The 26,565-nt window shown below is 54.3% G+C and overlaps 1 protein-coding gene and 1 long non-coding RNA gene across 4 annotated transcripts in view; one reads left to right on the plus strand and one right to left on the minus strand.

The window, feature by feature from the left end:
- Positions 1-875: 875 nt before the first annotated feature.
- On the minus strand, positions 876-7,440 carry LOC141575769 (uncharacterized). The gene is made up of 3 exons (XR_012503572.1): positions 7,306-7,440; positions 1,416-1,538; positions 876-1,222 (listed from the first exon to the last, which is right to left on the minus strand). It is a non-coding gene; the product is annotated as an uncharacterized LOC141575769 (long non-coding RNA).
- TRPV4 (transient receptor potential cation channel subfamily V member 4) overlaps positions 7,337-26,565 on the plus strand; it is a 40,260-nt gene continuing 21,031 nt past the window's right edge. Inside the window, exons 1-3 of one of the 3 annotated variants that reach the window (XM_074356011.1) lie at positions 7,337-7,474; positions 22,010-22,426; positions 25,221-25,393. In XM_074356011.1, the coding sequence (XP_074212112.1) occupies positions 22,041-22,426; positions 25,221-25,393 (559 nt within the window). In that variant the 5' untranslated portion in view covers positions 7,337-7,474; positions 22,010-22,040. Of the gene's footprint in view, positions 7,475-7,569; positions 7,724-8,672; positions 15,348-22,009; positions 22,427-25,220; positions 25,394-26,565 lie in introns of those variants that run through there. The other 2 variants (XM_074356010.1, XM_074356012.1) reach the window with 2 other exon arrangements.

Genomic DNA, 26,565 nt, shown 5'->3' on the forward strand with positions numbered 1-26,565 from the left:
GTGGGAAGGGATAAATTGGGAGTTTGAGATTTGCAAATATTAACTGCTATATATAATAGATAAACAAGTTTCTTCTGTATAGCACAAGGAACTATATTCAATATCTTGTAGTTACCTGTAATGAAAAAGAATATGAAAATGAATATATATGTACATGTATGACTGAAACATTATGCCGTACGCCAGAAATTGACACACTGTAAACTGACTATACTTCAATTAAAAAAAAAAATCCTGTTCCCTTTTCTTCACCACGGGGTTTTGCTAAGGCCCATCTCATAGGTTGTGAGGCTTAAATTAAGTGCTACTATTTGTAAAGCAACCAGAAATGTCTGAAGCATACTAAGCTGTCTTAGGAAGTGTTAAATAAAACTGCATGGATTTTTTTGTATGTGATGCAGAATTATGAAAATGTGATCAAGTGCTGGAGTCCAGGCTCTGCTGTTTATCAGCTGAGTGGCCTTGGACAAATCACTTCACCTCTCTGAGCCTGTTTTCCTCTTCCGTACAGTGGTGCTACTAATAGTTCCTTGCTCACTGAGAGTCAGTGAAACTACCGAGGTGGGCACTTAGCTGTGTAATCGTTCACTGTTGACCCAGTTATCATCATTTACAGAGGCTTTTGGAGACTGGAGGAGGAAAGGGTCCATTTCTCAGGTTCACACGGTCCCAGACTAGGTCTGCGTGCGCCTGCGCACTGACTCCTCCAGGTCCCGCGCTTCCCGGTAGGTGGCGCTGTTGGCACCGCGGCGCTGCGGCTGAGCTGCGTGCCCCGCCGCTCCTGCGCCTGCGCAATGGCCTCCTCCAGGTCCCGCGCGTCTCAGTAGGCGGCGCTGTTGGCGCTGCGGGGACGCTGCTAAGCTAGGAGTCCCCACCTGTCCTCACCTCCCGAAAGTGAGTGTGTGTGTGGTGGTGGGGTGTGTGTGTGTGTGTGTGTGTGTGTATTGGGAGGGCCTTGCCCCCCTAATGTGTTTGGGGTGCTACTGGAAAAGTCAAGCCTCTCAAGTGGACACTTTGGGATTCTGACCTCATGTCAGCTGCTGGGTCGAAGGTATGTCCTGTTACTTTTACTGCTACTACCACCACCAGCAGCAGCAGCAGCAGCAGCAGCAGCATCACCATGATCACCTCACAATTTTCGGGTTCAAGTCCAGGTTCTGTAACGTTGTGGCTGTGTGATCCAGGGAAGGCAGTTCACCACTCTGAGCCTCAGTTTCTGCATCTGTAAAATGAGACAGGAACACCTCTGCCTTGCAGGATTACATAAGACAGTATGTGTAAAATACCTCACCCAGAAGATGGTCAATAAGTGGCTTTTATTAATATTTTTCTTTATTATGATGCCATGACCTGCTAGGGGGTCCTGAGGGGCAACCAAGCCCCTAATGCAGTTAAACCGTAGCGTGTTCACTTACACAGATATGGTAGGGTGCATGTCGACAGTAACACCCCAGAAAATGTCGTGCAGTTTGGCTGTTCTTCCTTGCTCTGTGACTCTGGGCACGTGTCTTCTCCCCGCTGGGCCTCAGTTTCCACATCTGTAAAGTCAGGAGATTGGACATTTCAGAGGTCCCTCCCAGCTCTGTCCATCTACAGTGGACACCTGTCATTGCAACCAGTCCCTGGTTTGTATTCATAATTCCAGTGAAATCAACACTCCACCCAGAAGTGGCCACATCATTTTCTCCTGTGACACCTAACGGAACGACACGTGCAAAGCCTTAGCACAGGGCCTGGCACCTACAGGGCAGTATGATGATGATCAATCCTTAATCAGCTCTCAGTCAAGCCCGGGGAGGATTGTCTGGTAGATGAGTCATTCAACTCCTCTTTGCTGAGCACTTATTAGGTGCGAGGTCCTGGGCTCTGCTCAGGGGACCCTGCAGGGACAAGACAGATAAGGCTGCACCTTCCAAGGGGCTCACAGTCCACTGGAAGAGATCTAGATGGGGGGTGGGGCAGAGAGAACCCTTCTGAGGAGGTGACATTTGAGCTGAGATCTGAAAGGGAGAAAGAACAGACCATTAAAAGAGGCTGGTTACAGATGGTGCAAAGGCCCTGGGCAGGAGAGAAAGCAGCATGTTCTAAGGACAGAGAGAGAGAGAGGCCACAGTGGCCAAAGCATGGTAATCAAGTGGCGAGGACAGTGAGGGATGAAACCTAGCGATGCTGAGGCCAGGGTGAGTTTGGTTTTTGTTTTAGAGCAAAGAAGGTCATAGCTTCTGTTAAGTGGCAGCTGACAGAGCCAATTCACAGTTTAAAAAACTGTTAGCTAGGATCTCCATGGGTCCCTGCCATCCCCTTCCTCGCCCCAACCTCTGCCTCTTCCTGGCTGGGAAAATTGAGCCTTCACCACCTACGTGCTGGGGGGCGGGGTCCCAGGTCTCTGCGAAAGTCATGGGCCTCTTAGGGAAGTGTTCATTCACCCCCCTCACAATTTCAGTCATCACTCCAGGAGCCTTCACAGACCCCCAGTAGCCCACCCAGGAAGCCGGGAATTACTTGGCCCCTACTGGCACCAAGGGATCCCCCTCCGTCCCCACTGGCTGCTCTAGACCACAGCTCCAGATGAAGGCTAACTTTGCAGTGCCCGTGGCCAGCTGTGGCTCGGCCACACCCACTGGCCACCAGGCCTGCTGCCGGGCCGACAGGAATCACAGCCAGTGGCTGAGGGCTGAGAGTGGCTGTGCCCATGGCAACGGTCATCTGAGGGGAAGGGCTTCCTCCCCACCTGGCCTCAGGTTTCTGCCACAGGGAGAATTCCAGAAGAGCCTCATTGAAGGTCGCTGGCAGGGCGGGGCCTCCAGTCTCTGGGAGGAAGCCAGCTCTTTGTGGGACAGAGGTGGACAAACCAGCTGATTGTCTCCTGTCGCCAGGGCTTCTAGGTAAATGTGGGGTGGCGGGGTGATCTCCTGAGGGGCCTGCTGTCCACCGGGACAGGCTCCCAGAGGAAGACCATCAGCCTTCACCCTCCCAGCTATGTGACGTTGGGCAGATTCCTTGACCTCTCTGAGTGTGCTTCCTCTCCTGTAGCTGGGAGGGATGTGTGAGGCAGACCAGTACACAGCAGGTACTGCATAAATGCACACCTGCCACCCCTGGTCCTCCCCCCTGCCCGCCCCTGACCTCTTCCCTCAATTGTTTCTTCCCATCATGACTTGAGCCTGTATGTGGCTCTCGCAGGAGAAAGGCCAAGCAGAATTTCTCACCTCCCAACCCCATACACTCTGATCTCATCCAGGTGGGTGCAGGGCTCCCATGTCAGAGGTGAGGGGACTAAGGCACACAGGGTAGGGCCAGGTGGCTGCTAGATGCGCCGGGGAATGCCATTTGAATTCATATGGTCCTGGGTTCAAATCTTGACCGCATCACTGGCAGGTACCTCAGGCTTTCCCTGTGCAGAGCCTCAGTTTGTCCGTCTTTGAAAAGGATCTGGAGAAGGCCCACCCCTCTGAGGGTTGTGGGGAGGAGGGGATGAGATGGCCCAGGTCTGCAGGCATCCAGCCCCACGTGGTGGTTTTGGCTGCATCCTTAACTCTGAGGAGCACTCCAGGCCCCCAGGAACCTGGACACCAACTCTTGGCTGAAGCCGAATTCTGGAGCTGTGAGGTCACCAACTGGACCAAGGGGGCGCCCATGGAGGAGAAAGAGGGGAGAGGGCAGAGGCAGAAAGGCATGGGGCGTGGGGAGGGAGAGGAAAGAAGTTTCTGCCTGAGAGTGGGGGAGAGAGCCGTGCCAGGGGTGCTGGGCTCAGTAGTTCTCTGTAAAATGGAGGCGCTAATGCCAACCTTACAAGATTCCTGGGAAGGAAGATGGGAGCTGGCATCAGGGAGCCGACTGGGTAAACATGAGAGTGCTCAGACGGGGGTTTGAGTCCATCTTGGTGGGGGAGGCACGGTGACCTCATGGGACTATTTACTGAGCAGTTACTGTGTCCGGCACTGCCCAGCCCTCTCGAGCCCGATCGTGTTTAATCTTCTCAACCACGTGAGGTAGGGGCAGTTACCACCCCCATTTTATAGATGAAGAAGTGAAGCTCAGAGAAGCAGGGTCACCTGCCTGAGGTCACACAGCTTAGAAATGTGGTAGAGCCACCCTGAGATCCTTTGGACTCCAAAGACCACCTTCTTTTTTAATCTTTTGTAACAGCTCTATTGAAATACAATTCACAAACCATGCAGTTCACTCATTCAAAGCGTACGATTCAATGGCTTTTAAAATTTTATTATATTTTAAATTATATTTTGTCTTTTGATGGAGGGACTGGGGATTGAACCCAGGACCTTGTGCATGCTAAGCATGCACTCTACCACTGAGCTACACCCTGCCCTCAGTGGTTTTTAGCATATTCACAGATAGATGGAATTATTACCACCGACAATTCTAGAATGTCTTCATCATCCTAAAAGGATGATGCTTCAAGCTTCCTCTCTCCCCAGCCCCTTGCAACCACGAGTGTACTTTCTGTCTCTCGGTTTGCATCTCCTGGACGTTTCACATACATAGGATCATACAGTATGTGGCCTTCGATGTCTGCCTGCTTTCACTCAGCATCATGTTGTCAAGGCTTCCCCGGGTTGTAGCCGAGTCAGCACTTCATTCTTTTTATTGTCGAGTAGTGTTCCTCGGTATAGATGTTCCGCATATTTCTTCGATGTACCACATTTTATTTATCCGTTCATCATTTGAGTTGTTTCCACTTTGGGCTGTTATGAGTAATGCTGCTGTGAACATTTATATACAAGTTTTTTTTTTTGTATTCATATGTTTTCATTTCTCTTGGCTGTATCCTTAGGAGTGGAATTGCTGGGTCATATGGTAAATCTATATTTAACTTTTTGGGGAACTGCCAACCTTCCCCACAATGGCTGTCCCATTTGCCATTCCCACGAGCAGTGTCTGAGTGCCCGTCTTCTCCACGTCCTTGCTAACACGTTATGATCTGTCTTTTTGAGACCATATCCTTTCTGACTGTGCTGCACTACACAGCCGGCTGGGTTTGGGTTCAAATCCTGCCAGCTTTAGGATCTCAGGCACGTGGCCTCTCTGTCTCCTTTTACAGAAAATGGCATAAGAATCTCTCCCTTCCTGGCTGTCAGGAGATGAATTGGCAGCATCAGGGCTATGCCAACTGTAAAGTGAGGGGCACATGCCTTATTTTTATAATTAGGTGCCCGGGTGATGGGGACAGATGCACCTAGTGTAAAGTCCCTGAGATGTGGACCCTTCTGGCTCACCAATCTCTCTCCAGTGCCTGGCACTGATTCTGGTATACAATAGGTGCTTGCTAAGTGCAGACCCTCAGTGTCACCCAGGAACCTCCCTTAGTGGAAGTGGCTGAGCCCCCTTCCCCCTTCGGGGACCCTGGTACCCACGTGGGGCAGGGCACTGTGCCCGCCTGTAGCCTTTGCAGGACTCCCCACCCGTGGTAACATTTTTTCCTCCCCTGAGAGGAAAAGTTCTTTCCATCAAGAGTGTCTGGCCCTTCCAGAGGCTGGAGTGTTTCACCAGCGACAAAAACAGTCAAATAATGGCAGTCACATCCTTGAGGTGGCCCTTGTTCATATTTAGTCAAACCAGCGAGTCTTTGCTGGGTGCCCCGAGCCCCTCACTTTGTCTTCCTACTCACCCCTTCCCTGCAAGACAGACCTGCTTTTGATCAACCAGTATTCCCCGCCCCCCAATTTGTCTTTTATTGTGGTAAAATACACCGAATGCAATTTGCCATCTTAAGCCACTTGTAAGTGGTCAGCTCAGTGGCATTAAATACATTCACATTGCTCTCCAACCGTCACCACCACCCATCTCCAGAACTCTTTTCATCTTGCAAAACTGAAACTTTGTACCCATCAAACTCTAACTCTGTTCCCCAACTCCCTCCAGTTCAATCGACCAGTATTTTAAAAGTACCTCCTCCATGCCAGGGGCTGGTTCTGCAGCTGCAAACAAGACAGACAAGTTCCTTGCCTCATGGAAACTGATACCCATTTTTCAGATGGGAAGACTGAGGTGCTGAGAGGGAGAGGCTCTTGCTCACAGCTCCCACCTAATCTGTGGCTAAACAGAGTTTGAACACAGGTATCTGGCACAGAGGCCAAGGTCCAGCCTCCTGGCCCGAGATAAGGCACTTCCTAACAGGAGGGCCTCAGTTTCCCAATCTGTGAAATGGGGGACAGGAGGGAGTTGGGTTTGCAACACTGATGCTGAGGGCTCATGCCTCGTCCCCCTCACTTTGGAGAAGAGCAAACACCATCCTTGACTCCATCTCTCCCCGTCCCCTCTGTCAGCCTCCTGGTGACCTGAATTAGCCCCATCATTTTCTTTTCATCTGAGAAGGGCCTTTCTCAGATGAAATGGGCCCCAGCTAGTTATGCCCATGACTCCTCAGCTTCCTAGCCTGGCCCAGCCCCAGCCCAGAAGGCCCCCAACAGACGGACTTTCCACTAGGGAGGGATGAGGGGCCCTCTGTTTACCTTCTTCTCGGCCGGACAGCTGACTGTCTGCACTGTTGAAGACCCTGGAAACCCAAAGGGGAATGTTTCTCTTCCTCACCCCTTTAAGGAGGGAGCTTTGGGGAGCCTATACTCCTCTCCGAGCCTCAGTTTCCCATCTGTAAAATGGGCACAGCAGTCCCTCCCTGACAACCCTTGGGAAGAAGGTTTACTTGACTCCCTTCCCCACCCCCATGCTCAGTGAGTTCATTTTCAGGGTTCATTTTTTCATAAATATTTCACACTGGTGATTTGAACACATCATTTCCATTAAGTTTATCTATCTCCAACAGTTCCAAAATTCCACTTCCTAGCTGCTGAACCAGCACCCTACGGGAGCTATTTCTACTTGCAATCTGAGAAGGAAAGGCCTACCCCCACTGTCTTCCCAATGGGGGAGTCAGCTCAGTTTAGTAAAAGCAACTAACTGATTTTAAGAGGGCCAAGAATGTTCTTTGGGCTCTGCACAGACCTGATGCCCTCAGCATCTTCACCGTGTGAGGTGAAGGGAGGCACTGAGGCACAGAGAAGGGACTGACTGCTCAGCTGGTGAGTCATAGAGCCAGGGCCTGGGCTCAGGAGGTCTGGCTCCAGGCTTCCAACCACTCCCCGCAGAAGTGAGGTGCCCATCCCATGGAGGTAATCAAGTGTCTTGGGTGGCAGGTGAGACAGCTGGGATGATCACCTAATCAGGCTCCCTGCTAGGCGCTGGGTCAGGAGGTGACCTTAAAAGGAACTCACATGGAGTTGGTCTGGACCAGCAACTGTGTGTAACTCAGATGCCTCCCCTACTGGACGTGGAGCTAGCACACACCTGTCTGAATTGTCTGCTGGATGAAGGAACGAGCGAAGGCGTGGAGGAGTCAGCCAGGTGCCCATTCTCAGATGAGGAAGTCGCCTGGCGAGCCGGGAGCCCGTGATCTCGGGGATCCTTCCACGAAGCGCCTGCCCCTCTACCCGGGAAGATGAAGTCCCTTTTCCAGGTGAGGACGCGGAAGCCCCGCCCCCGCCCCCCCCGCCCCCCGCAGGGGCCGCGGGCCGCGGGCGTGGGGTGGGCTCGGCTCCAGCCCCGGCGCCCGGGCCGGGTGGGCGGGGTGCGGCCCGGGGGCGGCGCGCGGCGGTGGAACCCGAGCCCGGGGAGGAGGGACGCGGCGGGCAGGCGGGCGCGGGGCCGGCCGCCGGGATTCAGGAAGCGCCGCGCTCCCGGCCGCCGGCGCCGAGCCCTCCCGGAGGTGAGTGGGGCCTGGGCCTTCGGGGTGGGGACCCCGGGAGGGACGGCCCAGCCGAGGGTCCCCGCGCGCCACCGGGGACATCCAGGAGGCTCGGGGGTGCCGCCTGGGGCGCGGGACCCCGCGAGCGACCCTTGGGCCCGGCACCACCTCTCTAGGCTTCCGTTTTATTATCTGCGAAATGGGTGCCCACGTGGGCTCTGGGGATGCAAGTCTGGGAGAGGGAGGTCCCGGGTCCCGCACGACCCAGGCCCAGGAACCAAACTCAGGAGGCCCTGCAGCCCACCTCGGGGTCACCTCCTTTTCTGGGGGCCTGAGGTTTGCCCTCTGCCCCGGGGAGGGAATTGGGAGTCTGGAGCTTCCAAAGGCCACTTCTTGGTTACTGAGTCCCAGAGAGATGGCTCTTGGGCAGGAAAATCGTTAACCTCCCCTCTGGCTCTGCCCTGGAGACTCCCGGGAGGTCTCCGAGGACAGGCAGCGCCCTCCCACCCTCCCCACGTGCCTGGCGATCCCAACCACAGACATCCTGATTGAGCTACCACCACACCGACCTGGTCCAGCCCCAGGGGTTTTCTCCATCTTTCCTCCTCATTTTGCCCACGAGGAAACTGAAGCTAAGGTCGGGGATATAGCCAAGTGGAATTTAAACCCAGGGCTGTGCAGCTCCAAAGCCGCCCCTACCTCTTGCCCAGGGGGTGCCCTGGAAGTTACCAAGGAGGGGGTGGGCTTCCGGCTGCTGAGTGCCTGGAACGAAGGCTTCTACTGGGGATAGGGGTTGGGGCTGTGATGTCATGTGTGAGCCTTGATCTGGGATGCTAAGACCCGCTGGAGGGTTTAAGCTTTGCCACTGTATCTCTGGGGCGAGGATGGTGGGGAGGTGGGGGGGGGGGTTAACTTGGTGAAGAGGTGGCCTCTTTAGAGAGGTGAGGGAGGAGGGTCAGGCCTGGGTCATCTGCGGGGTTAAAAGTGGGATCTGCATGGGCCTTAACCCCCACTCTGCTACCACACTGTGGTGTGACCTTGGGCTGTTCATCTGTAAAATGGAGGCTGGCTGAGGGTGACCCCTGGGGCTTGTACCATCTGATGCTTCTTCTGGTGGTTGTTGCCCCAAACACCTTCTTAGTGGAAGGGGTGAAAAAAGGTAATTGACCATTTCCACATTTCTCTTGATCCTTCAGTTTGAATAACCAGAAAGGCTAGGGACCCTACTTTCCCACATTTATTGGTAAATTGGAGGGAGGAGGGGCTCCCAAGACAAATGACAAATGGTGGTCATGGGCCTATCCAGTTCACATTTGTGAAAGCAGGGTGGAGTCATTTTGAAATGGAGTATTTCCAGGTTTAGGGAATGGGCACCTGAGGGAAAAGGGTGAGAGGGAGAGAGGGAGAGAGGGAGAGAGAGCTCCAGTGAAGATGCTTGGGATTCCCCAAGCTAAATCCAGACCAGATGCTGTGGACACCCCTCTCACATCATCAGGTGTGAGCTGGGCCTCAGCCATTTCCTCTTTTGTCCATCAGACCCTCCTGGAAAGCTGCCGTGTACCAGCCCTGGGCTGGGCACTGAGGCACCTTGGATCCCAGCTTAGCTCTGGCCTGAGGTGGGCGTGAACTGGGTGGTCCAAGAAAGGCAGTGAGATGGGAGGAAGGGCTGCCTATCCCCCAACCCCAGCTGCCCCCTCCACCCTGGGTTGCCCCTCATGCCAACTGTGGCCTCCAAGCAGGCAACACCCATGCCCAACCTGTGGGCACCCAGCAAGGGAGCATGTATGGTAGATGCTCGGAAGTGTGTGCTGTCGATGAATGAGGGCCAGGAGAATGTGCTGTCGGTGGGACTGGGACAGGATCAGGGAAGGCTTGATCAAGGTGATGTTTCAGCTTTACCTTGAGGAATAAATGCAGATGTCAGGGAAAGGGCATTCAGGTAGAGGCCTGACTTCTACTCATCACCAGGTGGTAAAACTCAGGTTTGTAGAGCTGAGAAATTGTCCTGTTTGGAGTGTGTGATGTGAACAGGAAGGACAAGGGATCAGACAGGCAGGGGCTGGGGCAGACCCCGAAGCCTTAAAAGTCTGGGCTGGGAGGGACATGCGGATGTGTGGTCTGGAAAGGTCTGCAGAGTCGGGGCCAGGCAGGGAGGCGGGTCCCCAGGCTGGGGAAGTCATCCAGGAGAGAGGTTTGAGGCCCCAGGTACCAAAGAGAGGCGGCTAGAAGATGTGGGAGGAAGAGAAATGTGCAAGCCTTGACCTCACTGCACCCGGCACATGGTGCTCAGTGAATCCCTGTTGCACTGTTGAGTGACTGAACACGTGGTTTGCAGAGGGCCAGTCCTTTGAGGTCCTTCATGTGCTCCTAGGAGGGAGGGGGCCATGTGGAGGGGCCAGCTCTACCCCTCACAGGTCCCCAACCTGCTGTCTGCCTCCACCTCTCCCATTCAACTCTGGGAAAGCCACTCTAGGCTCCTCCCCAATTCACGGGGACCTGGAGACCAGGTCCTCTTCTTGTCACACACAAGATCTGGGGAGCCAAGGGAACATTTCATGCCAGCGGGCCCTCTGGAATTCTCCACATCGTCAAGTTGGGATGGAATTCACCTGTTAAAGATTAATTCAGCTCTCTCAAGATACTTGCGGTCCTGGGCCCTGCAGCTGCCTCTCTGAACTCTCGATGCAACATTTCATCTGGCTTCAGCCAAGCCTGGGCTGCATTAGTGGTCATTACGATGGTAGTGAGCATTTATTGAGCACTTACTCCGCCAGGCACTGAGCCAAACACTCAGGACATTTAGATGCAAAGTTATGATTGTGCCCATTTTTGAGAGGGAGGAACTGAGGGTCAGGGTGGTGCAGTCACTTGCCCAGGGTCCCTCCGCTGGGAAGGGCCTGACAGGGATCTGAACTCCATTTATCTGATTCTAAAATCCATGCCCTTAACTGCCACAGTGGCCTGTCCCCGCTTGTCTAGACTCAAGGTCATGGGAAGATAGTCTGCAGTTTAGAGATAAAAATCTGAATTGCTCTGACAGGCCTGGGCTTAAATCCTAGACCTGCTTCCTCCTCCCCAGGAGAGCTTGGGCAGGCCACCTCGTCTCTCTGAACCTCAGTTTCCTCATCTGTCAGATCAGGTTCTCAGTTCTCTCTTTGGAAAGACAGTCCAAGCACACGGATGGAGCCCTGAGCTCATCTTCTTCCTCATCCTGTCCCTGGCCTGTTCCAGGGCGTGTTTTCCTCCAGGTCATCCTGGGGCACCCTCCAAGAGCCCCTCTGAGCCAGGCGGGCGGGCGGGAGGTAGCAGGGGCAAAGCCAGACTTGCATTCAGACAAGGGACGTTGCCTTTTAAGCTGTGAAATATTTACAGGCGTTGACTGAGCGCCAGAAGCCATCCAAGTTTCCTACTTTCCTGATTTAATGCTGAAAAACAGGGCCAGAGCCTGCCTACCTGGTTCCAATCCCAGCTGTCAGTAAATTCCCTCACTCCTTGGGCCTCGGTTTCCTCATCTGTAAAATGGGATAATGATAGCATTGGCTTCGTGGGGTGACTGTGGACAGTCTCCAGAGCAACACTGACTGCTCGGAATGTAACGGGTGTCTGTTCACCTTGTTGGTGTCACAGCATCACCCCCGCTGGAGGTGGGCAAGGGGAGGAATGTTGAATCCCATTTGACAGATGAGTAAACTGAGGCTCAGAGAGAGAAGTGGTTTGCCTAAGGACGTCCCACTGGCTTATGGAAGTGCTAGACCTGGAAGCCAGATCCAGAGTCACTGGACCCTGAAAAGCCCAGTGGCTGGCTCAACCTCCTTCCTGGAAAGCCCCTAAGACTCTCCCCTCTTGGAGTCTGACCCACTTCCATTCACATCCCAGCTTGGCCACTCCCTGCTGTGTGACTTCATGAGGTGGGCTTAACCTCTCTGTTCCTGGGGCTGCCGCTCGGGGTTTACTGGACTTGAGAGCACTGCCAGTTGAGGTGGGGATTCGGGTTATTCTGGCTGCCACTCCTGCCCCAGCCTGGACTCCCCCTGCCTTGGGTGCCCTTGGGTCCCGTGAGCTGTCACCCTGGCCGATCAGGAATGAGGAAGGGAGGCCATGCCCTCATTTTCACTGTGACTCTGACTTCTTTCCCGCCTCTGAGCCCCTTCCTGGTCATTGGCTTCCCCTTTCTGCCCCGAGCCCTGCCCGCTGCTGGCTGTGTGACCCCAAGCAGGCCACTGCACTTCTCTGAGCATGCTTCATTATCGGTGAGGGACGGTTACAGACACCATGCTGGGGGCATGGGAGGCCCCCCAGAAACGCTCACAGGTCCGCTGCAGATGAGGTCAGAGGGTGGGAAAGGCCACAGAAGGAGGTGGGGGCGTTGGGGGCAGACAGGAGGGCCATTGACCAAAAGGGAGTGCTTATTTTTCTTTGGGTGGTGAGTAATGGCTGCCCCTCCTGCCCCCACCCTGCCTGCCCGCTGCACAAAGGGCTTCTCAGTCTCAGTGGACGTCTGTTTTTCCCTGAGGGTGGAGTGGCCTGGCCTCCTCCCGGCTGACCCGGAGGGCTGACCATCTTCTGGGACAGCTCCTCAAGAGTGTGTATGGGGAGACCCCAGTGGGCAAGGGGCCAGCCAGCCTCAGGTAGGGACCTGTTGGCTGGGTTCATTCCTGTCCCTGTGCCCCTTGGCAGAGAGGAGGGGCTCAGGAAAACCTGTGGATGGAGCGAATGGATGCAGGAAGGAAGGAGTGGTTGAACAGCTGGCAACAAGGCAGGGGCATCAGGAGAACCCACCTGCTCCAGGTCAGACTTGGGCTTGGGCTAGTGTCTTGCCTCTCCGAGCCTCACTTTCCTCATCTGCAAAATGGACCCATAGCTGTCTCCCTCACAGGGGGCATTGAACCTCACAGGTCAGAGAGCCCAGCAAGCAGTAGGTGTTCAGTAAATTATCTGTTAAAGGATGGGAGGGAGGAAATTAGCTAGCAAGTTAGTTGGGTGGAGGTTCGGCTTCAGTGATCTGAACCCAAGGAGAATGACTTAACTGTCTTGGATTCCTTTAGTTTGTATCCATGAGTTCATTCATTTGTTTGTTCATTTCTTCATTTATGCATTCAGCAAGTGTATCTTTAACAGCTACTTTGTGCCAGGCCCTGTTCTCGGCACCGGGGACTCAATGGTGAATGGAGCGGAAGAGGTCCCTGCCCTCCTGGAGCTTGTGTCCGAGTCCCCATCGCTTGGGGCTGCCCTTTATGGGGCTCTGACGCCCACAATGACCGAGCAACCCAGCAGCAGGTGCTGTGATTCGCTCCCTTTCAGGAATGAGGAGACTGAAGCTCAGATTGGTGAAGCGATCCACCTGGGGTCACACAGCTCTAAGTGGCAAAGCCGCGATTCAGACCCCCAGTCTGCGCTGCCCTGCTCTGTGAGCTCAGGGTGTGGGTGCGGCATTTAGAAGGGGGGCCCCAGGGAGAGGGCTTCGTAGACCCTGAAGCGATGAACTCACACGGGTTTAAAAGCAGGTGGTTGGAATCCTGGCCACCTTCCCTTCCTGTTGAGTTGTGACCTCAGCTGGGTCGCTTGGTCTCTCCGAGCCTCAGTTTGCTCATCTGTGAAATGGAGATGGCAGCACAGCCTACCTCACAGGAGAGGGAAACAGGAGCATCCTTAGCGCATGCTCAGTGTTGGATAACTGTCAGCCCCTCACCTCCATCCTCCCTGGATGTTTATTCCTCTGAGAACGGGTGCAGTAATATCTAGGTAAGTTCTAGAGTTCCTATTTGGATTAAAGCAGATAGGAGGTGCTGTGTGACATTTACCAGTGGGGTGTTCACTGCTAATGTGAGCTTTCAGGCTTAGTCTCAGCCATAATTTTTTGGGGGGGAGAAGGGGGAGGTTTGTTTACTTATTTATTTATTGACAGAGATCCTGGGGATTGAACCCAGAGCCTCATGCATGCTCGGGCGTGCGCTCTACCACTGAGCTATACCCTAGCCCCCCTCAGTCATAATTCTAAGCAGTTAGCCAGAGACAGCAGCCTACTGTTGGCATAGGCTGGTGGTGAGGCGGGCTGGGGCAGAGAGAGGATCTCAAACTGGTTTTCTGCTGCCTGGGGCGCCCTTCCCCCGCTCCTGCCCTTCCCGCTCCTGCCCTTCCCGTTCCTTCCACAGGTGTCTGCTCTCTTCCCTGACTTGGTAACCTCAGGACTTTTGCACAGGGGAGTGAGGCCACAGGGGTGTGTGCGTATAGGTAGGTGGGTGTCCTGTCCCCTCCGGGCCTCAGTCTCCCAGCTGGGAAATGGGGCAGGAATGGAAGAGAGATGGAAATGAGGAGGGGAGAAAATGCTTTCAGGAAGTGAGGTCTCCGGGCAAAGTCATGAGCCTTGGCCTTGGAGCCGGGACGTCTGGGTCCCAACGCCTGCTCCGCCCTGCCCTCTCTGGGCCGCGTCTCCCCAGCTATAAACTGAGGGAAGGTTAACAATGAAAAGGCAGCTGCCATTTATTGAACACTTACTCCGCACCGAGCGCTGCCTGAAACTTGAATCATCAATTCAGTCAAGTCTCTGCCATTATCATTCAGTCCTCACAACAGCCCTTTGGTGCAGGAGCTACCATTTTTTTTTTAATTTAAAGCATGAATGTCCAACCAGTAATTATAAAGCAAATATGGGTTCACCACTCCCAGGTGGCAGTAATTATTTCCCCCATTTTACAGATGAGGAAACTGAGGCCCAGAGAGAAGTGGTTTGCTCCAGGCTGCCCCACCAGAAAGTGGCAGGTGGAGAACAGAACATAGATTGGGTGATTTCTGAGGCCGCAGACTCCTCTCCGGGTGGGTCTCTGTGGCTCTGACTGTCCTCCAGGAGAGGGGCTGGGCTAGGCAGAAGGGGGTCCTAGGGTTTGAGGCCTCCATCCTCCTGGTCTGGAGCTGGGGAGCATCACACTCTGAGAAGGGCTGAGTCTGAGAGGGTGGGTTCCTAGGCTGTGCTTTGCTGGGAGTGGGTGAGGCAAGGGACGAGGGAGCCGGAGCCTCCCGGGACAGGGACTTCATGTCCTTGAGCTCCTGCCGTGTGCCAGTCCCTGTGCTGGACCCTTTAGGTGCACGTCTAACCTGGCGATGTTCCCACGTTGCACCCAGGAAACTGAGGCTCAGGGTAGGGAAGTGGCTTGCTCAAGGTTCACCAATAATCTCAAGAGTTATTGAGATGTAATTCACATGCAACTCACCCTTTCAAAATGTACAATTCAGTGGTTTTGTAGAGTGGTTCAGAGTTCTACAGACATCCCCACTGTGTAGTTCCAGTACATTTTTGTCACCCCAGGAATGAACCCGGACCCATTAGCAGTCACTGCCACCCCAACGGCCTCAGCCCCTGGCAACCACTAATCTGCTTTCTGTTTCTAAGGATGTGCCAATTCTGGATGTTTCCTGTAAATGGGATCCTATCGTAGGTGGCCTTTTGTGTTGTTGTTTAAGAGATGCGTGCTCTTAAACCGCTCAGCCACATAGCCTCCCCATGGCTTCCACCTTGGGGCTGGGGACTCTCGGAAGTGATGGGTGCCCATGAAAGCTCAGAGGGCCGGAATCCCTCCAGCCAAGGACTTGAAGAATGACCGAGTGACTGCCGTCCGTGGTCACACTGGCCTTGCCCTCTAGGGGCCTGGTGAGTCACCCTCCGATCCTGCCCCGCCTGGGTGGTGTGAGCTTGAGGGGGGCCTCCTCCTGGGTGAGGGCACCCGACAGGACACTGGAGCTCTGTCAGCCCTGGACAGACAGCCACTGTGCAGCAAACAGGAAGCGGGCTGGGCCGAGACCTGCTAGGTAAACACAGGCTGGCTGGGGAAGGTGCCTGGCGTGGCGTGATGCCCCCGCTGCTGCCACCCACCGGAGCCTGGGGAGCTTCTGGCAGCCTGGCAGGCAGCGGGTTTTGCCTGGCCAAGGGCCTGAGCGCTCAGCAGTGGCTGCTGTGGGGTGGCTGCCAGGGTCCCAGGCTCTGGGCCCAGCCACTCCACCCTCCCTGGTGGTCATACCTTCCTTGGTCCTCCGTCTGTCTGTTCATCCATCTTCTAATAATTGTAATACGATACTGATAATGCTGACCCCAGCCATCCTTTACTGGGCATGTGCTGCCTGCCAGGCAGTGGGCTCTGTTTTATACCCTCTCTCATTTAAGCCTCACAGCAATCCCGAGGTAGGGGCTAGATCACCATTTACAGGCACAGAGAGGCCAAGTGACTCGCCCAAGGTCACACAGCTGGTGAGTGGGCATTAGGCCTCGGGGCCCATGGTCTGCACCGCCCACCCTGAACCACTCTCCCTCCACCCCCATCTTTACCCTTTTCTTCTCGAGTCCCCTGGTCCTTGTAAAGTATCCATTGAAGGCATAGTTCCTGGGGCCTCATGGACTCCTAGACCTGCTTCAGCCTCTCAGGAGCCAGGCAACCTTGTAAGAGTGACTCCACCTCTCTAAGCCTCAGTTTCCTCACTTGGAAGGTGGAGGGGTTGGGTGGAGCTGGTGTTTCCTCCCTCAACACCAGCAAACCTCGGGATCCCGTCCTCCTAGATGCCTCCCACATCATTCCTCCAAGACTGATCTGGAATAGCAGATACTCACAGTCATGTCTATTCCAGGCTATGGCAAGAAGTGGGGGCCCCACAGGTTGGACAAAGATCCCCAGGATGGAGGGAGGAGGAAGTACAGTGAGTCGGTCTGGGAGCCCAGAACCTCCCCCTGGTCTACCTGTCTCCCCCTGTACCTGTCTCCTTCCCACCTACCCATCCACCCGCCCACTCACACATCTCTTCGTCCTTCTTGCCTTTCTTCTCCCAGTGCCTCCGGCCACACCGTTCCTCAACGCTCCTTGCACTTCCCCAGCTCCGTGCTTTTGACCTTGCTGTCTCCTTTGCTTTTTTTATCCCATTCCACTTGTCAAGCCCCAGTTCAGCTATTCCTCCTCCTTGCAGCCTCTCCCTGTGCCCAGCAGGATGACTGCTGCTTCCTCCTGTGTGCACCCTTCCAGAACTTCAGAGCCTTACAGTTTAAGAAAGCACATATTTACTGATGCCTTGGCACAATGCTGAATGCGGGGGAGACAGTGGGCACAAAATAGTCCCTCCTTCATGGAACTAAAACGCCAGAGAAGAGGGAAGATGGATAAAAAAATGATCTAAGTAAAGGTCAGAGTTTAACCGTGAAATGCTATTAAAGGAAGGCACAGTTTGCTCTAAGAATGAACACAAGGGAGCTGGTTTAGACTAGGGGCGGGGGCCAGGGTGGCTGGTTAAGATGACGCCCCCGAAGAATGGGAGCCAGTGGAGGAAGAGCATCCCCAGTGGAGGGAACAGCCCAGGCAGAGGCCTGGAGTGGGGAGAGCCATCTGCCTTCCCTCCTGGACTGTGAGTTCCCTGAGCTTCCACTCTTTTATGCTTCTCCAGGCGCCCTGCAGACAGGTGGCACTCAGCAGATGCCTGTGGGAGTGCATCGATCCCAGGTCCCTGAATTCTTCCCCCTGGGGTGGAGCAGCCCCTGCACGCCTGAACTTGCCCCCAGATTTAAGCAGCTTTCTTTGGTCACGTAATCAGGAGGATGGGATTTGCCAAGTACGTGGCACGGTTTCCATGAGATCAGGCAAAGCCACGGGGGTGGGGTGGGTAACACAGTGAGGACGGGCCCCTTCTTCCAGCCCTCTGCATGGGGACAGAGGGGTGGAGCAGGAGACCTCCACTCGACTTCACTCCTGTGGAATCTGGGATTCGCAGGGAGAAGGCATCTGCCATTCAAGTAATCTTGTGGTTTGCTGTTTATTGAAGGCTTACTCCGTGCCAGGTGCTTGACTCAATTCATATAATCCTCACAATGACCCAGTTAAGTTCCCCAAGGGCAGGCGAGGCTCAGAGAGGCTATGTAACTTGCTCAGGCTCACCCAGCTAATGAGCCGTGGGTCTGGGAGCCAGCACCGCACCCCCCCCCCCCCCCGTTCTGTCTGACGTCGGAATGCACGTTCTTTCCATGTCCTGCTAGCTAGCTCCTACCAGGTGCCCCTCCTTGGGGGAGGGAGTGGGTTTGGCTGGCCTGACTGAGTCCCCAGGGGCCAGCCACATTTCTGGAGAGCCTGGAGTCTGACCCAGGTAGAGAGGAAGGCTTGGGGATCCTGGCTTAGCCCTGTAGCTCCTTACCCTGGTCAGGACCCCTGTACCCCTTAACTTGGCCACTCCCAACCCTTCTGATCAAACCAGCTCTTAATGCCACCAGACACGCCTCAGCTTATTCCTGTGTCTAGCTGTTCCCTCACCAGGTCCACCCCAGGAGGGCAGGAATTCTTTGTCTTGCTTACATCTGTGTCCCCAAGACCTGGTACACAGTAGGTGCTCAGTAAATATTTGTTGAATAAATAAATAGGTGAACGGTTTCTAATCTTGCTGTTTGGGCCCTAAGATTCAGATTCCTGCTCCGTCCATCCTGCCACAACTACCGTCTGTGTGTGGACTGCCGTCAGGTGTGTGTGTGTGTGTGTGTGTGTGTGTGTGTGTGTGTGTGTATTCTAAAAAAAGGATTTGGATGCTTAATACCAAGATGTTTGGAATCCACTGCGTTAAATGGACACAGTGGTGACACAGTGTGTGGGATGTTCACCCTCATGTGTAAATGCCCTTTGTTGAGCCCCGAGGGGTGCCTGGTGCCAGCTGGGTGCTGCCCACTGCAGAGGCATTCCCAGGAGCTCGCAGCGGGCCCACGCGCATGCGTGCACACAGGGAGAGACAGGAAGAAACGTACAGGACATTCACACGCAGAGGAGACACACGAAGACTCTGAGCCTCTCTCCCCGCCCCGCACCCCTCCTTCCCCCTAAGTCTGGCATGGGTTTGGAATGTGTAATAACAGCCTACAGGGCAAATTAGAACTGGGAGTGAACTCTCCCCAGCCACAGAGAACAGGGTAGTGTTTGGGGAGGGGATTGCCACAGACTGGCTGTGTGTGTGTGTGTGTGTGTATGTGTGTATACACACGTGTACGTGCATGGGTGGGGTGGTGTGGAAGGAGTCCAGGGTTAGGAATCTAGAGGCCTTCTTCAAGGCCATTCACTCTCCATGTGGCCTCCCAGGGCCTCAGTTTCCTCAGCTGTGAAATGGGACCAGTAGCCCAGCTCTGCTCCCCAGACTCTGGGAGATGGGCTGGGGGAGAGGCTGAGAAGGCTTGGTGAATGTTGATGTGGTCCGTGAGTGCCAGGCTGCAGTGCTACATGTATGTTCCCCGGAGGTGGGGAGACAGTGAGGAGGACAGGTAAACTGGGACTGTATCCTGATGGCGATGATGATTAAAGCATTTATCAAATGTTTATTAGGTACCTGAGAGATAATCTGAGCTGTCTGTTACAGCAGCCTGTGGGATAGCAGCTGTGTTGAGACCCTCAACTTATAGATAGGGAAACTGAGGTTCAAAGAGGTTAACATGGGCTGGTAGTAATAATCCTTACCTCCCGGGGCTGTTGTTAAACAAGATACTGTAAGAGTTTGGGGTGGTGCCTGGCCTGCAGGCCACACTGTCAACTGAGGGGTTAGCGTAGCCCAGGCTCCACAGCCAACTGCCCGGATTTGAATCGTGATTCTGTTGCTAAGCTGCTGTGTGGCTTCAGGCAAGTCACTTACCCTCTCTGAGCCTCAGTTTCCATGTCTGTTGAAAATGAGATTTATAGTAGTACCTACCCCTGGGGCAGGGTTTTTTAACTTCAGCGCTATTGACTGGGTTCGAGATGGATCATTCCTTGTGGTGGGGACTCTCTCATGCCATGCAGGGTGTTTGGTGGCTTCCCTGGCCTTGACTCACTGGATGCCAGTCGCCCTGTCTCCTCTGCACAGTGTGACACCAAACATATCTCCAGACATTGTCCAATGTCCCTGGGGAGCAGAATGGCCCCTGGGTGAGAGCCACCAGTCTCGGGTTGCCATGAGGGTTGGATGTGAGTGCACGTGTGAAGCACTGGGGCTGGTCAGAGCAACACAGTCACAGTGATGATGGGGTTTCTGTCACTCTCACTTCGTCATAATTAAAATGCTAATTTTGATCTGCATGTGCCTTGTTCAAGGCTTTGCACAGCGAGTGGGCAGCTGAGGGGGGATTTCAACCTGGGGCTGGCTGACCCCAGACCCCCTGCTCTGGAGCCTCAGAAACCCTGAATGCTGTCATGTTTGAATTTCTTAGAGGAGGGGCTGCAGGCATGGTGGGGGGTTGGAGGGGCCTCCCCGCTGCCTCCTCCGGCCCCTGCAGGACCTCGGAAAGGAGTTCAGTAATTAGGAGGGTGTTAACAGCCCAACTCCTCCTCTTCCCCTGACCTTGGGGTCCCCAATGAGGTGAACAGGACTGTGCCCAGGGAAGTCTAATCTTCGCCCTCAATGCCTGCAGCCCAGTAGATACCCCTCCCTGCCTCAACATACCCCCATTCCTGCAGAACAAAGCCCAGACTCACGCGGCAGCCGCTAGGGGTCTCCGTCTCCCACCTGGCTGGTGGATGGGAACTGATGTCTCCTGAGGTCCTACTAGGTGCCAGCACCCAGTGGGCGCTTCAAATTCCTCAGTACACTGGCATCTCCCAAGAACTTTGCCCATGGTTACCCTGGTTTTACAGGTGGGGGAACTGAGGCCCAGGTAGAGGAAATGATTTGCCCAAGATCACACAGATGATAATGAACCAGGGCCAAGATGGGAACCAGGTACATCTGACTTCAGCACCTGTGCTCCTAACCCTTCCTTCCTCCTTTGGCTATAATCATTGACAGCCCCCAATTTAATCCCGGGGACAACACTGGACATGCCTGATCTCATCTAGTTCTTCCTGCAAATGTATGGAAAAGCTATGACAGTTGTACCCATTTTACAGATGAGCAAATGGAGGCTCAGGTAGCTAAAGTAACTTTCTCAAGGTCATGCTGCACATAAATAGCAGAGCTAGGGGTAGAACCCAGGCCTGTCAGACTCGGAAGTCTGGGCTCTCCCTCCCCACGGACGCCCAGAGTGGGGCCGGTCCCCAGCAGGCGCTCTGACCCTCGGTGTGCCCTGCTGCGCCTGCCAAGAGAGGCCTCTTGTGGTGCCCGGCCTTCCCTCCTGGCAGCCACAAAACAAACAAGGTGGGAACCAATCTTTATTTGCTCTTCTGCTAACGCGCGAGGAGGGAGAAACAGAGAAAAGAGGGCTTTTCAGACGTTTCCCCGCAGCCTGGGTGGGATGGTAGGTGTTCCAGGAAACTCGCCCTTGGTGCCCAGCACTCCCAGCGGTGCGCTGCAGCGGGCAGGGGGCTGACAGCCAGCCAGCGGGGCCCTGCCCCTCCCTTGCTCCTGGCTAAAGGTTGGACCTGGGTTCAAGTCCAGCTCTTCTCCCTGCAAGCTATGTGATTGCCCCTCTTCCAGCTTCGTTTTCCTCACCTGAGAAGTGGGAACAGATAGTACCTTTGTCTTCAGGTCGTCTGTCTGGATGGCGCCCTTCTAGGTGCAGGGGATGCAGGAGTGAACAAGACAGAGGACATTCCTCCCTCCTGGTGATCACAGCCTGGGAGTTAACTAGTCCCACGAACAAGTGGTCAGGGAGGGCTTCCCAGATGAAGGAATGAGAGCTGGGAACACAGGTGGGCAGGAGTTAACCTAGCAGAGAGGGGAGGGAAGGGGTCAGCGCTTGGTGCCATGGGGAGCAGAGTTTGTGCGCTGTGAGGAGTTAAGTCTTGGAACCTTGATTTCCTGTCCTGTGAAATGGGGGTCAGAATGATGGTGCTGGGTGAGGAAATTGGGTGCTACTGGCTCCCACAGTGTGTTCATGTGTATTTTCTGAGCACCTATTATGTCTGAAGCGTGCTTTTAATGGTTGGGTTTTAGTAAGTGATTACTGACACACAGTAATGCGTGCTTTGTTTCAGAATCCCCATTTCACAGACGGGGAAACTGAGACTGAACCATCAACCTGCCCAACATCACACAGTTGCTAAATGCGGAGCTTGGATTTGAACCCTGCTCTGGGGGCTCTGAAGCCAGTTTGGCTGGCCAGGAGTAAGCCCCGGGCTCCAGGTTTGGGGTCCCAGCATAACTCTGAGGCCCTTCCTCCTCCAGCTGATGTCCAGGGTCTCTGGACCTGAGGCAGACTCGTGTTTCCAGGTCCCTGAAAGAGGCTCCTGTTGCAACTCCTGCCCGGGGGCTGGCGGCCAACCACATCTGGGAGTGGCCACCCTGCACCCCTGTCATTACAACGGTGGCTTTGAAGCAGCTGGCAGCAGTGCTGTTTGCCCATGTGGGAGGGGGCTTCCTGGAACTGGCCTGACTCCCCTCCCGTTCATTCTCTTGCAGGCCGAGCAGGGCAGACTGGTCCCAGGGCAGCATGGCGGATCCCAGTGAAGGCCCCCGCGCGGGGCCTGGGGAGGTGGCCGAGCCCCCTGGGGATGAGGGTGGCACCCCCGGCGGGGAGGCCTTCCCCCTCTCTTCGCTGGCCAACCTGTTTGAGGGGGAGGATGGCTCCCCCTCCCCCTCGCCGGCTGATACTGCTCGCCCTGCCGGCCCAGGCGACGCACGACCCAACCTGCGCATGAAGTTCCAGGGCGCCTTCCGCAAGGGGGTGCCCAACCCCATCGACCTGCTGGAGTCCACCCTGTATGAGTCCTCGGTGGTGCCCGGGCCCAAGAAGGCGCCCATGGACTCGCTCTTTGACTATGGCACCTATCGCCACCACCCTAGTGACAACAAGCGGTGGAGGAGGAAGGTCATAGAGTGAGTACTGCTGGCTGCCTGGCCAATGGTCTCCTCCTCTGTGTTGAATCCACCCACCCACTCACCCACCTGTCCATCCATCCATCCATCCATCTGTCCGTCCATCCATCCATTTGTCCATCCATTTGTCCACCTATTCACTGAGCCGCCCATCCATCCATTTATCTACCTATTCATTCATCTATCCAGCCACCTCTGTCCACCTTTCCATATGCTTGTCTATCCATTCATTCATCTATCCACTCCTCTGTCCATCTATGTGTCCCTCTGTATATCCATCTGTCCATCCATTCATTCATCCATCCATCCATCCATCCATCCATCCATCCATCGTCTACTCATCCAAACATCTATCCGTTCTCCCATCTACCCACTGTTTCTATTCACCCAGCCAGTCAGCTGTCAAACTATTCATAATTCACTCATTTCATGTCCATGTCTTTCTTTCTCCTCTCTTTCTCTTTCCCTCTCTCTCTTTCTGTTTCGTTGCTACCTGTCTTTCCATCTGTCCATCCTCTTGTCCAATCCATCCGTCCATCATCACTCATGCAAATATTAATCAACCCATCTGTCCGTCTGCCATGTCTCTGTCCAGCCATCCATCATCTTCTCATTCAAATATTTATCTGCCTGTCTATCTGCCATCTCTCTGTCCAGCCATCCACCCATGCGCACCCCAAAGAGCCCGCCTCAGACCTCTGTGTGTGTCTGGAGGACAGTCCTAAAGTCTGGAGATGTCCTGTTGTCACTTGGTCCTCCTCTGTCCCCCTTGCTGATCACAGGCTCATTAATGCCCTTGGATGAAGCCCGTTCACCTCCTCAGCCCTTGCTGGGTCAAGAGTTATCTCCTTTACTTATTCACTGAGTCACCAATTCATGCAGTGAATGTTTCTTGAGCACCCACCATGTGCCAGGTAGGGGGATAGGGCTCCAGGGGTGAGCCAGACCAGGTGCTACGACTTCTCAGTCTAGCCACGCCACTGAGTAGCCTTCACTGGCACCTTCAGTTTGGAGGGTGAGACAGGTAATAAGCAAGTGAATAGACAATTCACTTCCGGGGGGGAGGTCCTGAGGTGGGAGAGGGGAGCTGATACAGGAAAGGTAGTCCAGGAGGGCTTCCTGGAGGAGCTGACATTTAAGCCCAAAGCTAAAGAGTGAGAAGGTACAGCCACACAGGGGCAGGGGAGGGTATTCCTGGTGGAGGGAAGTGCATGTTCAAGGGCCTAAGGCTGGAGAGGCTTGATGTATCCAAGGAACAGAGCCTCCCAGTCTGCATGCAGTGCTTAGATGAACTGCATAACCTCCACTCAGAGGTGGAAACAGAATCAGACCTGCAACATGCCCTCCTTCAGGCCCTCATCCCCACCCCTACTCCAGACAGCCAGGCCAACGGCTTTAGAGAGGTTGAGAAGGAGCTGGGAGGTGGCTGAGCAGCTGAGGTCTTCCGAGACCCCGAAGGCTGCCCAGGGAGGTCTGGGGCGAGGTTGTTCTTTTCATCTTATTTTTTGGCTCACAGGTCACAGTTCAGGAGCAGATAAAATGGGGGGTGCACCAGTCTGTGTGCTCCCATCATCAGGAAGCATCTCTTCCCCCTTCCCTGGTACCCCATCACTACAGGCCCTGCCCCCGGGGTGGAAAGTCTGGGGCCCGAGCGGAGGAAGGAGGGAGAGCGGCGGTCCACTGCCCCTGGCGAGCTGCTGGCTCTCTCTGCCCTGCCGCCCCCTCCTCTGTTTCCCCTTCCCCTCCAGCCCCGCCTCCTCTCTGTCCTGGGTCGCTCTCTGCTCCCCTCCTCTCTCCTCTTCTCTCCCCAAGTCTCTGCCGCTTCCTCCTGTCTGTCCTCTCCTTCATTTCACAGATTCCGACTGCGCCCCTGTGCGTGCCCGGCACAGGGCGGGTGAGGACGTGGCCCAGGATTCCTGCCCTCGTAGTACCCTGGGCTAGCGCTGCTCCCAGCTCTTTGCCTCTCCAAACCTAGCACACAGTAGGTGCCCAATGAATGTTTACTGAAGGACTGAATGAATGTGTTTTTTCCCCTTTGTCTCCGTTCCTTTCCCTCCCCCAGCCCTCTCTGACTTGTTCCTTCTCCATCTGCCGCTGTAGCTCAGTGTTTCTCCCACACGTGTACAGGCTGCAGACACACAGTAGGTGCTAAATAATAACAGGAATATTAGCTAACATTTATTGAGTGTTTACTGTGGTGGGGCCTTGAACTAAGCACCTATGTGCATGGCCTCATTTGTCTCAAATGTTTGTTGAATGAATAAATCAGTAAGTGAATGATTGAATAAATGATAGAGTTGCTTTATCTTTTAGTCTGATGTTCCTCCTTTGTGTTCTTACTATCTTTGTCTCTTCTAGTCTCTGGCTTTTTAAGTACTCAATAAATGACAAATGGAAGGATAGACGGGTGGATGGATGGATGGATGAATGGATGGATAGTTGGATGGGTGGATGGATGGATGGATGGATGGATAGTTGGAAGGATGGATGGGTGGGTGCGTGGGTGGGTGGATGGGTGGGTGGGTGGATGGATGGATATGTGGTTGGCTGGCTGGCTGGCTGCCTGGGTAGAACGGGGGCTTGTGTGTTTCTTTTGTCTGTCTGTCTCCACCCAACACACAGTAGGTAGAATTTGTTGGGATAAAACATTCCTTTGTAGACGTCTTCAGCTGTCCCTTCCCTCTCAGGCTGGTCCCTCCCTCGGGACCATCCACGATCCCTGGGCCCCTAAGGCTAGAGGTGGTGGTGGGCAGGGGATGAGCCCTCCTGTCACTCTGCCTCCTCCCTGCTCCAGGAAGCAGCCACAGAGCCCCAAAGCTCCCGCGCCTCAGCCACCCCCAATCCTCAAAGTCTTCAACCGGCCTATCCTGTTTGACATCGTGTCCCGGGGCTCCACCGCCGACCTGGATGGACTGCTCCCCTTCCTGCTGACTCACAAGAAACGCCTGACTGACGAGGAGTTCCGGGGTGAGCCTCCCAGGCAGGAATAGTGGGCAGGCCAGCTGGGGGCTGGGGGAAGACCTGGCATTGGGGGCCCCCTTTCCCCTCAGCATCTTCCCTTTGGTCAGTGTGCTGCGCCGCCAAGAAGAGCACTGGACAGGGAGTCTGGTCCTGTGTGTCCTTTACCATATTACTTAACCTCTCTGGGCCTTTGTTGCCTTTATTCAGTCATTCATTCATTCAGCCTTTATTTATGAAAAGGTTAGTGTCATGGGTAAGCAGAGTCTGCCCACCTCCACCACTTACGGGATGTGTGGCCTCTCTGAGCCTCAGTTTCCTCATCTGTACCCTGGGGAATAATATTAGCTTAGTCCTGGCCTTTGAAGAGAGAGAGACAATTTTACAGTGCCAAGCCCAAGGCAGCTGGGGGGGTCCTGGGAGCCTCTGGCCCTCTGAGCGGAGCTCTGGACAGGGGAGCAGGGCATTCCTGCTTCTGCTCCTGGGCTCTGCCCCACCCCTGCCCAGCTTTTGGGCTCCCCGCTGTAGGTTGAAACCCCAGTCACCACTGCCCCTGGACTTCTCTCTGCCCAGAGAGCTCACCCTCCAGCCTAGTCCCAGCTCAGAGCACCTACCTCTGGGCACTAGCTCCCTCCGCTGGCCCAGACCTTCCTTGCAAATCAGGGAAGTTGGCCTGTGACCAGATGAGCCGTAATTCACTGGCCAAGTGACCCCAGAATCAATATAAAAAGTCAAGAATTGTGGCATCTGCTAGAAAGGAGGGCCTGTCTCGGGTGGGCTGGCTGTGGTCTACAGCTAAGGCTGATGAAGCTTCAGGGAGGTCAGGGGGCCACTTTTGGAGACTTTAGGGACTTTAAATAAATTAAATGCCAAAATAGGCTGACCATATCTGCAGTATATTTTTCACATATACCCTTATCCACCAGTTTCTTTTTTTTAAATTTATTTTTAATGAAGTATAGTTGATTTACAATATTGTGTTAGTTTCAGGTGTACAGCAAAGTGATTCAGTTATACATACACACACACATATATATATATTCTTTTTCAGATTCTTTTCCATTATGGGTTATTGAATATTGACTATGGTTCCCTGTGCCAAACAGTAGATCCTTGTTTATCTGTTTTATATATAGTAGTGTGGATCTGTTAATCCCAAACTCCTGATTTATCCCTCCCCC

The sequence above is a fragment of the Camelus bactrianus genome, chromosome 32, assembly GCF_048773025.1.
Source record: "Camelus bactrianus isolate YW-2024 breed Bactrian camel chromosome 32, ASM4877302v1, whole genome shotgun sequence".
In the NCBI taxonomy this organism is placed as follows: domain Eukaryota; kingdom Metazoa; phylum Chordata; class Mammalia; order Artiodactyla; family Camelidae; genus Camelus; species Camelus bactrianus.